This window comes from Hibiscus syriacus, unplaced genomic scaffold (assembly GCF_006381635.1).
Source record: "Hibiscus syriacus cultivar Baekdansim isolate YM2019G1 unplaced genomic scaffold, ASM638163v2 tig00111069_pilon, whole genome shotgun sequence".
NCBI classification, from domain to species: domain Eukaryota; kingdom Viridiplantae; phylum Streptophyta; class Magnoliopsida; order Malvales; family Malvaceae; genus Hibiscus; species Hibiscus syriacus.
In genome coordinates, this window is record NW_024062970.1 from 697,445 (window position 1) to 710,521 (window position 13,077).

General features: G+C 31.6%; 2 protein-coding genes across 2 annotated transcripts in view; one reads left to right on the forward strand and one right to left on the reverse strand.

Moving 5' to 3' along the window:
• Positions 1 to 1,240: 1,240 nt before the first annotated feature.
• Positions 1,241 to 1,970, reverse strand: LOC120151828 (very-long-chain aldehyde decarbonylase CER1-like). Its single transcript, XM_039164169.1, has 2 exons — positions 1,944 to 1,970; positions 1,241 to 1,603 (listed from the first exon to the last, which is right to left on the reverse strand). The coding sequence occupies exons 1-2, from the start codon at positions 1,968 to 1,970 to the stop codon at positions 1,241 to 1,243; spliced, it is 390 nt and encodes a 129-aa protein (XP_039020100.1).
• Positions 1,971 to 7,854: 5,884 nt separating this feature from the next.
• LOC120151789 (ent-kaurenoic acid oxidase 1-like) overlaps positions 7,855 to 13,077 on the forward strand; it is a 28,387-nt gene continuing 23,164 nt past the window's right edge. Inside the window, exon 1 of the mRNA XM_039164144.1 lies at positions 7,855 to 7,859. The gene's annotated coding sequence lies outside the window, so the exon portion shown is untranslated. The remainder of the gene's footprint in view (positions 7,860 to 13,077) is intronic.

Below are 13,077 nucleotides of genomic sequence, written 5' to 3' on the forward strand. Positions count from 1 at the left end.
AACATAATATGTAAACCACCCACAGAATCGTTCCTCTCGGAATGATCACTGGCGCACAGGTCAAGAGAAAGCATTAAATCACCTTGATAAAACTTGAATAAAACGAGCTTCCTCCGTAAAGCAACACCTCTCCACGTAAAAGCATAGCATCATTCCAACTTGCATTATTCATCAACCAAGTAATTAAATATCATGCGACAGCAAAATATAAAACATCAGACTGGCTCTTTTAGTCCCACCAAACCCCTATGGAACTCGATTACTCACCGCTGCACGGTTGGCAATTTCTTTTCTCTTCCATTAGCTGACTGGATTCTCATGAACTTTTGATCGGCTTGCCTCTTTCAAGGGACTGGTGTACCATGGAACAAGCTGTCCTCGTCTTTTACCTGGCAAATATGAAAGAGAATGAATTAGTACATTTTCAATAGAACAAGCATGGCTAGAGACAACTTACTACACCTTGGTATTCACTGGGCAAATTTATTTAAAGATCATACCCCAAGACAATCAGGTGGATCTTATCTGGCGAGCACCTCCACATGGTTGGGTTGCCCTCAACACTGATGGAGCGGTCTCTTCTTCTTCATCGCTGGATGCAACAGGCGGCCTCATTCGTGATTGTCATGGCACTTGTCTTGGAGGCTTCATCAGACCCCTGGGTGTAACAACCGCCCTTCAAGCTGAATTATGGGGTTTGTTTGAAGGTTTGAAACATGCTTGGAATAAAGGTTATGAAAGAGTTTTGTGTCAACTGGACTCCAGTGAAACTCTTTCCCTGGTCACCTCTCCTAACGTCCATTCGAACCATTCGGCCTTTTTACAGGCTATTGCTTTCTTTCACAGATCGTGCATGGCTTGTGGATTTCAAACTTTTCAATACAGAAGCAAACAAGGCAGCTTATGCCCTCGCCAAACTCTGTCTCCCACAACTTCTGCGTGGCTTCTTCGAAGACCACCCATGCCTTTCCTTTTAGACTTGCTTTATGACAGTTATCATATGTAACCTGTAAAGGCTTTTGCCTTCTTATCATTTCGAGAAAAAAATTGTAGGATTAGATTCAAACTATAGACGAATATTAATATGCGAGTAACGATGTTGGTAGGCCAACAAAAGTAACATAAATAACCCATAAAGCAATTATACAATCCACATGCTTATAAATAGAACACATAGCTTATACAAAAGTAACATAGGCAAGTAAATGCTTATAAATAGAACACATAGATTATATAATTATTAAATGATCATCCGGTATTTTGATAGAGCTGGGATCCTCAGAGGCTGAAATCCATGCTTGAGACATGCTTCCCAAACTTTATCAATGTTTGACATGGTGGAACCACATTCATGCTCCTCCCACCCTCCCAGACCATGTACGATCCTGGCCGTGCGCGATACGCTCATCACTCTCCTCGGCAGCCAATTCTCACAGGAATCCACGTTCTCAAGTGCCCTGGGACTCTGCATTGCTGGTGTGCTGTGATACAAGCAGTCTTTGCGCACCCTTTTGGGTGGAAATTGCGAAAATGGTATAAATACTGTTCCTTTGGCTGCCTTTCGTTGATCTTCTTCGGTCATTTCATCTCCCACTAACCATATCTGCAACATATCAACAATCCATCAGCACACTATCCATGCTTGAGCCTTGAATTGATGATTACTCTCTTTACAACCTCATATAACTGATAAATCTCAGACTCTACTTTCTTTTATTCTCAATTCTTAGAACCTTTTTCTGAGGTGAAACTTTGATAAATATTTTATTATCTCTTTGATATTCGATTTCCTTCAATTTTTTTATCCTCTCTGAATATCTTTCATCTTTGTTGGCAAGATCTTTAATCAAATCTGACAATATAGGTATGAACATCAACTCTACAACAAGTACACCATCTTTTTTCCATGAAAATCAAGTATTTAAAGATTTCAAAACAAAGACCTTTTGACTAAGTGTGTCAACAACCATATTAACTTTTTTCGAGATGATAATCAATAATCATATCAAACTTTTGATAGTCAGAGGACTCAACAAAAATACACCGTATAGTCAACGTACTCTTTATATACTTTACCCTTAACATTTTAATGTTTATAATTAGGATAAATTATTTAATTCACCATTCAACTTTTTTCCAACTCTTATTTTAGTTATCCAAATTTAAATTTGGGTAAATTACAAATTTCATAACTAAACTTTACTCTCTCTCTTATTTTGCTCATTGAACTTTAAAAGTTTTCAATTTCCTCACTGAACTTAATACATTGGGTTTTTTTATTTGTAATACCTTAATCCGACACGACCTGAAGATCGACAGACTAGAGTCCTACACGAGACCACTAAAGTGGCTAACCCAAAAATTTTCTTTAAAACAATTTGAAACATTCATTCAAAATAGTCTCCATGAAATCATAAATAAAATTGTACATATTTGTGTTGACAATGTGGGAAGCTCTCATAATAAAATCCAACAAAATAAGTAAAATACTTCAAAAATAAAGTTACGCTTGTACAAATGGGGTATATGAATAATAAATGCCCTATTACAGGTATGGAATCATTGGTGACAATAATGCTCCTCGAGGTTCTCCTAGGAACATGCGTAAGGAAACACATTCTGAACGTTACGTGCTCAGTGCCACACTAATAATTGTAATATACTACATGTATTCACTATATGAGCATGCTAGTAGGCAGAGATGTGAACATACAAGGACACTAACATACAAAGTTGAGGTAGGCATCATTGTGTGGTCAGAGGGTTATGAATCTCGGGACGTAAACCCCTCTAGCCTATCTAAGATACCCTAAGATATCTAGGGTGAGATCCAGAACTGCATCGAAAACGTACACTCGACTAGCTCACACTTGAAAGTCTTGGGGCATTTGCGCCCATCCAATAACTAAAGTGCCTTGACACTAGCTGAGATATATCCGAATATTCTAACATGCAAGAATATCACCATACTGCTAAAGTAACTCAGGTGTCTTGGTTGTTTCCCGAGTATTACACAATGGCTAGTTTTACGTTATCTTAGCTGGTATCGTGTGTAGTTGTAATTGTATTCATTATTATTCTCGCTTGTAGTTTTATATAGTGAAGTTGTGGTGTTATTAGGCCCATTTCTCCAACCCTTTGATCAATTGGGTTTCTTACCCAAATTCGTATGCTGGTATCGATACTAAGCCATTTAGTATCGATGTTGACACTTGAGTATCAATACTCACCCTGGTACTGATACCAAAATTGGCTACTAGAATCTAAGGAAATTGGACAATATTGATACCCTTAAAAAGAGTACCAATACTTCTGAACTGGGTTATCGATACCATCTTGAGTATCGATACCTAAATTTGATTCGATGTTTGAAATTTAATTAAATATTGATACCCTACAAAAAATATCGATACTCCCATGAGTACCGATACCAAAATAGGCTACTGAAATCTATAAACCGGACATGATATCGATACTCCACCAGTGAGTATCGATACCCAAAGAAAAGTATATATCGATACTCTTATCCAAAAACTTCTTGTTTTAGACTATTTGAAGAACAATATTGATACTGTTCATCCAATATTGATACCCAAGCCCATAAATGTTATGTTTGAGCACAAAAATAACATCTCATTTCTACCAAAAGTCCCACTGAGGTTCCCAAACATTATTTAAGTCTTATGTATGTTAAGAGGAGTCATAATAAGCCAATACCCATTTAAAAACACCATAAATTAAAATTTATTATGAATGTGCTTACATGCTTCATAACTCATACAAAATACCCAAACACATCTAGTGATCTACAAGAGGTAGAGATGAGCTAGAAATGTGTTACCTTAATTCCTCAGCTGCTGGAGAACACTCAAGATTCAACTAAGTGTTAGCTTCTATTTCTTTTTGCTTTTGGAGTTATCCCTAACTTTTCTCACTAAGCAAGGATCAAACATATGTTTTACTAAGTGGATTAAGAGGTTAGAAACATGTTAAGGGGGTTTCCTATGACTCAAGTCCCCCCAAAAACAAGCTGAAATAACATGGGTTTCTAAACCCCTACTAAAACCCCCATTTGAGGCTACCATTACCAAACCTTGATTTTGTTGGCTAGAAGGGAAGTTCTAAGGATGATGATTCCATTTCTTACCTTTGCAAAATCAAACTAGAGATGAAGGCTAACAAAGTTTCCACCTTTTTCTAAGTTGCCAATGAGAGGAGATGAAGATTGTAGGAAGAAAAAAAGACAAAGAAGAGTAACATTGAAAGGAAATTAGCCTTTCAAACTTTTGATGGTATGTTTATACCCTTGGTCCCCCAAACTTTGGTATCTATGAAAAAAATACCCTTTTAACTCTAATAGGGCTTAAACCAAGCCCAATCTAACTCCAATTTGGACAAGCTTCCCTACAAGGCTAGTGGGCTTATATAAAACCCTCTCGAATCAGCCCAAAACTACTAACTGGGGTTTGGGGAGTTACATTATCGCTGAACTTTACTCTCTCTCATATTTTGGTCACTCCTCCGTTAAATAGTTAATGACATTAAAAACGACACAATTTTAAAAAACAAAATTTTCACCAAAACATCATTTTGCATCTATATAATTGTCCATTTTAATGTCGTTAACTATTTAATGGTCGAGTGACCAAAAAAACTCAATGTATTAAGTTCATAGAGGAAATTGAAAAGATTTAAAGTACAATGAATGAAATATGAGAGAGAATAAAATTAAGTTACCAAATTTGTAGTTTACCCTTTAATTTTCTTTAATTTAATAGTTGCCTTTAGCTTTTTTGGACACTACTTTGTTTTCTTAATAACAAAATGATGAAGTGATTTATTTAATTAATATATAATTGGATGATTCTTCCACATTGTACGAGCGACGATGAGTACCATTAATTTAATTTATAAAAATTTAAAATCCTAAAGGACTCAACATATAATTATATGTTAGTTAAATATTTAAAGTTAAATTAGTTAAAATAAAATATTAATTATATTATTTCCATAATATTTTTTGGGTAAACTATAACATTTGTAACACCCTAATCTAGTCCGACCTGAAGATCCATGGATTATGATGCCATACGAGACCACCAAAATGATCAACCCAAAAATTTCTTTTAAAAGCGTTTATAATCATCAAAATAACTCATTATAATTGCAACGGAAATCAAATTCAAAATTTACAAAATATAAGAGTCCTTCAAAATACGTATAATATAACCAGTTGAGTTTTAAATCAAAATAGAGTTATTAATCGAATACACAAGGTCCATATAGAATACATGCCCTCTAAAATAGACCCAAGACATACTCTGCAAATCTTCTAGTCTTGAATATACGGATGCGATAGGCTCCTCAACGATCCCCTTTAATAACCTGTGCATGAAAACACATTCCACACACTGAGCTCACAAGCTCAGTGCCACGAGAATAACTATGCAATACTACATGTATTCATTACATGAACATATCAGTGTGCAAGTCATAACATGCATTAGTACATAACAACATGAGATAGGCCAAGTAGTGTGGTCGGAGCAATTTACATGCATATTGGACAACACACTAGCCTACATAGAGTGTGATAGCTTTGGGGTAAGAACCATAATTTACGCACGTAAGATGTTATAGCCCTTAGTCTACCTCGGATATTCGAGAGGTCGAGGTGAGGTCCGAAATTTACGTGCATCGAAAGCTCACATCACGAACCTAGTCAAGCATAAGATACAATTATGAAATTTACGTGCATTGAAATTTATACCAGTACGACCTAAAATTTACATGCATTGGATGCGTCCATTAAACAATATCCAGATATTTACAAACAAAGGACGATCGTCATAATATTAGAGTAACTTGGGTGTTCGAACCGTTTTTCGAGTGTCACACAAGGCCAATCTTATGCCATCCTAACTTTATTGAATTCTATAATACCCCAAATTTTGGTTAGCGATCAAAATATAAATTTTGAAAGTTTAGTGGCCAAAGTAAAAAGTTGGAAAAGTTCAAGGACCAAAAAAGTAATTTTTAAATGTTAGATATTTTGACTCGTAATTGAATAGTTCAACCCCAAGAATGATGTTTTCATGGGAATCATAATTTTGATCCTAAATTTGTGTTAAAAGCTATAAAACAGTAAAGTCCGAAAGAAAATCGGATAACCAGATCGAACTGGAATTTTATGAAAATTTGAAGGATGATAGATAAAGGTTGGAAATATTATTTCCAAATTTTAGAACATTGAAATTTAATGTGGATCAATGGAATTGAAGTTGATTTTACATATTTAGCCGAAATTGGAAAATTTATTGACTAAATTATAATTTTTGAAAATTTACAAGGGAAAAGGCAGAAAATAGATTTTTATTTGTTCATATTTGACTTTTGGATATTAAAAGGGATGATAACGCAATGGAAAATTGAAATTGTCATGTTTCATTAAGGGTAAAATGATAATTTCACATTAAATGAATTTTAAATTCATTTATATTAGATTAATCCAAGTGTATTACTTTTTAATTAAAGAAAAATAAGAAATTTTTAGTTTCTTCCACCCCAAAACGTGCACCACCATAGCTACAAGACAATAATTTTTTTATTTTTAAGTTTATTCGATTGGTTTTTGGATTAAGCTATTAGATAGAGAATTAATCCCCTTGAAATTCTATATAATTTGGTATAAATATTACATGGTGATCATGTTTATATGATGAGTTTGGAAATTCATGTTTATATAAGATTTGTTGATTTTGAGGATTTGATGAAAGATTTTTATGTTTTTGATGTTGGAGATTAATTCTAAAGCTTGTATGATGATTAAAACTACTTAAAATTGGGTAAAATTTCATTTGGCCATGACCTAGGGTTTTAAGAAAATTGTGATTTGGTTAAATTATGTTAGGGCTTTGATTGTAGAAGCCTTGAATGTTGTTTAAATGTGGAATCCATGCTTGAATCAAGTGAAAATCAAGAACCCTAACCACTATGATATTCAACCTAAAGGAATTAATTGGGGGAAAATTGCAAAAAAATTCCTTAGGCTTAGAAATGATGTTTGAAAGGTTCTACAAGCTTTAAAAAGTTATTTGGGTTATTTTTTAATTTTATGAATATTGGGGGACCTATTTGAAAATTATAGAAATTTATGGGGTTTATGTGCAAATGCTAGAAAGATGATGTACTATACTGAAATTGAAAGTTATAATATTGAATTTGATGTTAGAATGTGAAATTTGACTATTTTGGAAAGTTGGCAAAGTTTGAGCACTAAATGAAAAATATTGAGAAATTTATTGACTTAAGTGGTAATAGTGGAGTTGTTGAGGTATTGAGCTGAAAATTATATTATGGAAATTTAATCAATTGTTTGAAACTTTTATTGAAGCTAAAAGGCAAAAGAACTATTTGGAATAAAATGGAAAGTTTATATGAATTCTAAAAGAATTCATAAATGGTAGTTAAAATGGAAATTTGAAAAATGTTATGTCAAGTTTGGGTGAATTTCGATAAAAAAGGATTTATTGGTCAATTTGAAGTATTAAGGTCAACATTGATGATGTGATTTTGAATTCGTATCGAATGAGCATCGAAAGGTTTTTAGGAACTTATTTTCTATTGTGTGCCTATGTTAGTAAAATTCTAACATATGGTATGAAATATATATGTTACGTAAATGGTGTTCATTTAGATTATGATTGAAAAATAGTTATGATATTTATTACATGATGATTATGATGTTTTTATGTTAAAGAAAGATAATTGACGATGATTATGATATATAAATGTTATGTGAAAATGAAATATTTAGGGTATGAACTGCCCATTATGTTATGATATGAAGAGTTGGATATGTTGATTTATTGACATCTTTGATAATTGAATATTATATAATAATTAATGGAAAAATCCATTGTATGTTGCATTGAGAGTCGTAGGTACATTTGGCATGCCATTAAGTTGAGTATTTTCCAGTTAAGTTATGGTACATTCATGTACATTATGATATGTACCGTTGGTGCTCATGTTATGACTGCACTTGGAGTGCGTTATATGTTTCAGTTAAGATTGGCATCATGATGTGCCATATGCGCACCTTATGTTCTACTTACGTATCTTGCATTCTCATAATTACACATAGGGCTATGAATTTGAAGCTATGAATCTGACAGTAAGCTATGAGTCTGAAAATAAGTTATGAATCTAAAAATAAGTTCTGATTCGAAAAATAAATTCTGAAATGTGAAAGTATTTATTATGAACATGGAATATGAATATGAATATGTGAATAAATATGAAAGTGGAAAATGAGAATAAAATAAGAAAGTTCTAAAAAGTATTTGAATAAAATGGAGTATGACATGATTGTTATGTTTATTATTGATTATCATGGTTTTGACAAAATCATGAGATATGATTTTCAGGTCTTTGATGAGGGAAGACGGCTTGAATAAATCAGTTTGGATATTTAATGATTTTATTTGAATTTAAGTTTAATGTTTTGAATTTTTATGATATTTTAAATTAAGTTTTATATAAAGAAAAATAATGTTATGATGTTGTTAAGTTGTTTAATATTTTATGTCACCTTAGTTTGTTCATAATGCCTCACTAAGTGAATACTTAGCGTGTGATGATTTTCACTCGTAAATAAAGAATGGTAAGTGAAGTAAGGAGTCAAGTTGGCATCAATCAACAAATAACAATCACAGGTATCAGTAATGACATCTTACTATTTTAAATTTTCTAGATGATATGTATACGAATAAGAAATGTCTAAGACATATTATTAGGGTTATAAATATGAATCGAAATTTTATATTTTAAATAAAAATTATATTTTATGAGAACAAAGAAATATTTTAAAATTTGGCAGTTTTTAAGCAGTATTGTTTACTATTGAACTATTAAACTTCTACCCAAAGTTAAGATTGATTTATATGATAATTATTATTTTATGATTTTACACGAATAATGAAATGTTTTACAATGGAACAAAATTTTAAGCATTTATGATCAGTGAATGTAAAGTTGATGTGACATCTTTAGCTCGTATTTTGAGAAGTATATGAGCTATGGGTGTTACATTTTTTTTGTATAAGAGCAGTACATTTAGCTGATTATAAGCCTAAATCGAACTTATTTTGAGCTGAAAAGTGTATACATGCCATTAGTATGTCATTGTTACTAATATGTTATGTATATAATTTGATTGATGTTACTCCTTACTAATGAAAGTGAATAAGTATAATATATGTAGAAAATTTCTGAAAGAGAAAGTTTAAGGTAAATGGTTAGACAAGAGGTTCATGAATAGGAAGATAGTGATAATAATATAGTTAATTACAATCCTCATGATTAATCTGATTTTGATGGTGCACTGGCACCATAGGAAGTGCCAGTGTAAGATTAAGAAACCTTGTTCATATACAAGTACTGTATTTGATTAAATAGAGGGACATTATGATAGAATATACCCTAAGTGACATGTGCATGACTAACCCTTTATGCTAAACTACGAGGGTGAGTCGTATTAGTAGGTAGTAATTGTCTGTTAAAAATTCAAAGTGATGAGTCTTAATGAACTTGATAGAATTATTTTGTGATGGTAATTTTTTGTATGGATTGGTTGTCTCCTACCATGCTATAATGAATTATCGCTTAAAGTGATCGATTTAAAAGAACTCGAAAGGTTTTGAGATTATAGTGGTAAGTAAATCTGTTATCTAATGTGATTTTAGCAGTAACTGCCAAGAAGTTGTTTCTACAAGGTTGTTAAGTCTTCTTAATCAATATGAAGGATATGTATAATGTGAAGGATATTGTTTGAGAGTATTCAAATATGTTTATAGAAGAGTTACATGGATTACCTCCAGATTAAGGTATATATTATAAAATAGAAATGTTACAAGGTATTGCATTTGTTTCTATAGCCTCGTATTGAATGGCTCCGACTGATCCCATAAAATTAAAGGTGTAGTTATTAGAATTGTTAAGATCGGGCGCTTTCAGAACTAAGTGTGTCATCTGGGATGTACTAGTGTTAATTGTGAAAAAGAAAGATAAATCTATGCAATTATGAATGAACTATTATCAGTCAAAATAAGGTAAAGAGTAAGTATCTTTTTATGATGATTAATTATATTTTAATCAATTAAAAGGTTCATTGATGTTTTCTAAGATTTAATCTCTGATATGGATATTATCAGCTAAAGATTAAGGAAGAAGATATTCTTAAGAAAGCTTTCAGGACTCAATATGAATGGTACAAGTTTATGGTAATGCCATTTGGTTTAACGAATGTTCTTGTGGCATTTATGGTTTTGATAAATTGAGTATTTCAGTTATAATAGTACTAATTGATGGTAGTGGTCATCGATGATAATATGGTCTATTTTAAGACTAAAGAAGAATACAATGCACATTTTTGCATGATTCTCCCAATTCTTCGAGAGAAATAATTGTATGTTGAGTTTCGGTTGTCTAAAATTACATTTCTTAGCCATGTGGTTTTAGATGAGGGGGATAAGAATAGACTTTAGGAAAGTACAAACCATAGTCGAATAATAATTTCCAAAGATTAATTCTAAGATTTAAAGTTTTTAGGGCTTGTTGGTTATTATTGAAGGTTCGTAAAAAAACTTTTTGATGGTTGTCTCCCTTTTGATCAAGTTATTGAGAAAATATGTGCTATTTAATTAGATTGATATGTGACAAGAAAATTTGAAGATATTAAAGAAAATGTTGATAGAAGCTCAGCGTTAGTGTAATCCAATATGGAAAAGACTATATGATCTATAGTGATGTGTTTCATAATGATTTGGGATGTGTGTTTATGCAAAAGGACAAGTTATGGCTCATGCTTTATAGAAATTAAGAATCATGGAAGAAGTTATCTGACTCATGATCTTGAGTTAGCATGAGTTGTGTTCATTTCATAGATATACCACCGGTGAGTGATGTTATATTTATATTGATCTCAACAAATAAAAGTATGTGTTAACTTGAAGGAGTGAAAATAAAGGAAATGGATTGAATTCCTTAAAGAATGATGATGTGCTTATTGACTACCACTAGGAAAGGCTAATGTGGTAAATGATACGATAAAGCTGGAAGACATTTTTGTTTTGAGAGTTTGAATACGTGTTTGTCTTTAAAGAAAGACGGTGTTTTGATTGCAGAATTAAAGTTAAAGTCTATGTTGTAAGATTGAGTAAAGGATCTTCAAAGAAAAGATGAAAAGTGATTGTCAAAGATGGATCAAGTATGAAAAAAAAATGAAACCAAAGACCAATCTGATGGATGATTATATTATCGAGGGAAGAGTCGAATATTAGCGGCAGATATGAAAAGAATTAGCATCGAGTATGTTTCTAAATGTCAGTCATGTCAACAAGTTAAAGTAGAGCATCAAGTGCCTTCTAAATTGTTGTAATTTATTTCCATCACTTAGTGGGAATTGGAACGAATTAGAATGGATTTTGTAATAGGTAAATATTATTTAAGATAATTTCAAGATAGTTGTTGAACGATAGAAGTCTTATTCAGACTTGTAAAGAAAATAGATCTTTTATCAAGTTGATAATAAGTGTTTCTTAATGTATTGATTAAATCCTTCTCATGTTATTGCACTGAAGGATATAAAGATTCAGTCAGAATTTAATCTGTGAAAAAAGACAGTACTTATTAAAGTACGTTAGAAAAATCAAAGGTTGAGGAAGTTGATTGAAAAAAAGAATAGGATAAAAAAATAGTATCTTCATCTTTTTACATCCAGTACATATCGAAATATTAAGGATGAATTTTTATTAATGGGGAGAATTATAATACCCCAAATTTTGGTTAGTGACCAAAATATAAATTTTGAAAGTTTAGTGACCAAAGTAAAAAGTTGGAAAAGTTTAAGGATCAAAATAGTAATTTTTTTAAATTTTAGGTATTTTAACCCCATAAATGAACAATTCATCCCCAAGAATGTGAATTAGAATTTTGATCCTAAAGCAATAAAGTCATAAAGAAAATCAGATAATCGGATAATCGGATCGAACAAGAATTTTACAAAAAATTGAAGGATGATAGACAAATTTTGGAAATATTATTTCCAAATTTTATAATAGTGAAATTTAATGTGGATCAATGGAATTGAAGTCGATTTTACATATTTAGCTGAAATTGGAAAATTTAGTGACTAAATTACAAGTTTTGAAAATTTGCAAGGAAAAATGTGGAAAGTGGATATTTATTTGTTCATATTTGACTTTGGAATATTGAAAGTGATGATAATGTAATGGCAAGTTGAAATTATCATGCTTCATTTAGGGTAAAATGATAATTTCACATTAAATGAATTTTCAATTCATTTATATTAGATTAAGCCAATTATTATGTTTTAATTGAAGAAAAATCATAAATTTTCGGTTTCTTCCATCCCCAAAACGTGCACCACCATAGCTACAAGGTAATAAATTTTTTATTTTATTTTAAGCTTATTCGATTGGTTTTTGGATTAAGCTATTCGATAGAGAATTAATCCCCTTGAAATTCTCTATCATTTGGTATAAATATTACATGGAGATCATGCTTATAGGAAGAGTTTGGAAATTAGGGTTTATTAAGATTTGTTGATTTTAAGGATTTGATGAAATATTTTTATGTTTTTTATGTTGGAGATTAATTCTAAAGCTTGTATGATGATTAAAACTACTTGAAATTGGGTGAAATTTCATTTGGCCATGACCTAGGGTTTTGATAAAATTGTTATTCGTATCTCATTATAGTTTTGTTTAAAACAAACAGATACTGATTTCGATAGGTATACAAAAAGTTATGAACTTTTAATTGAAGAAATGTCAGAAAGCAGGGCAACAGATTCTGCTCAAAACAGCTTGTAACTTATACGAACTCAAAACACCCAAGCTCAAACACCCAAAACAATTAAACCAAATTACCAATAATATGTTTCGATGTTTTGAAAAGTACTTGGGTATTGATATTCTTATCGGGAGTATCAATACTCTACGTTGGGTATCGATACCCCCGTAAGTATCGATACGAAATTTAGCTTCGATGTTT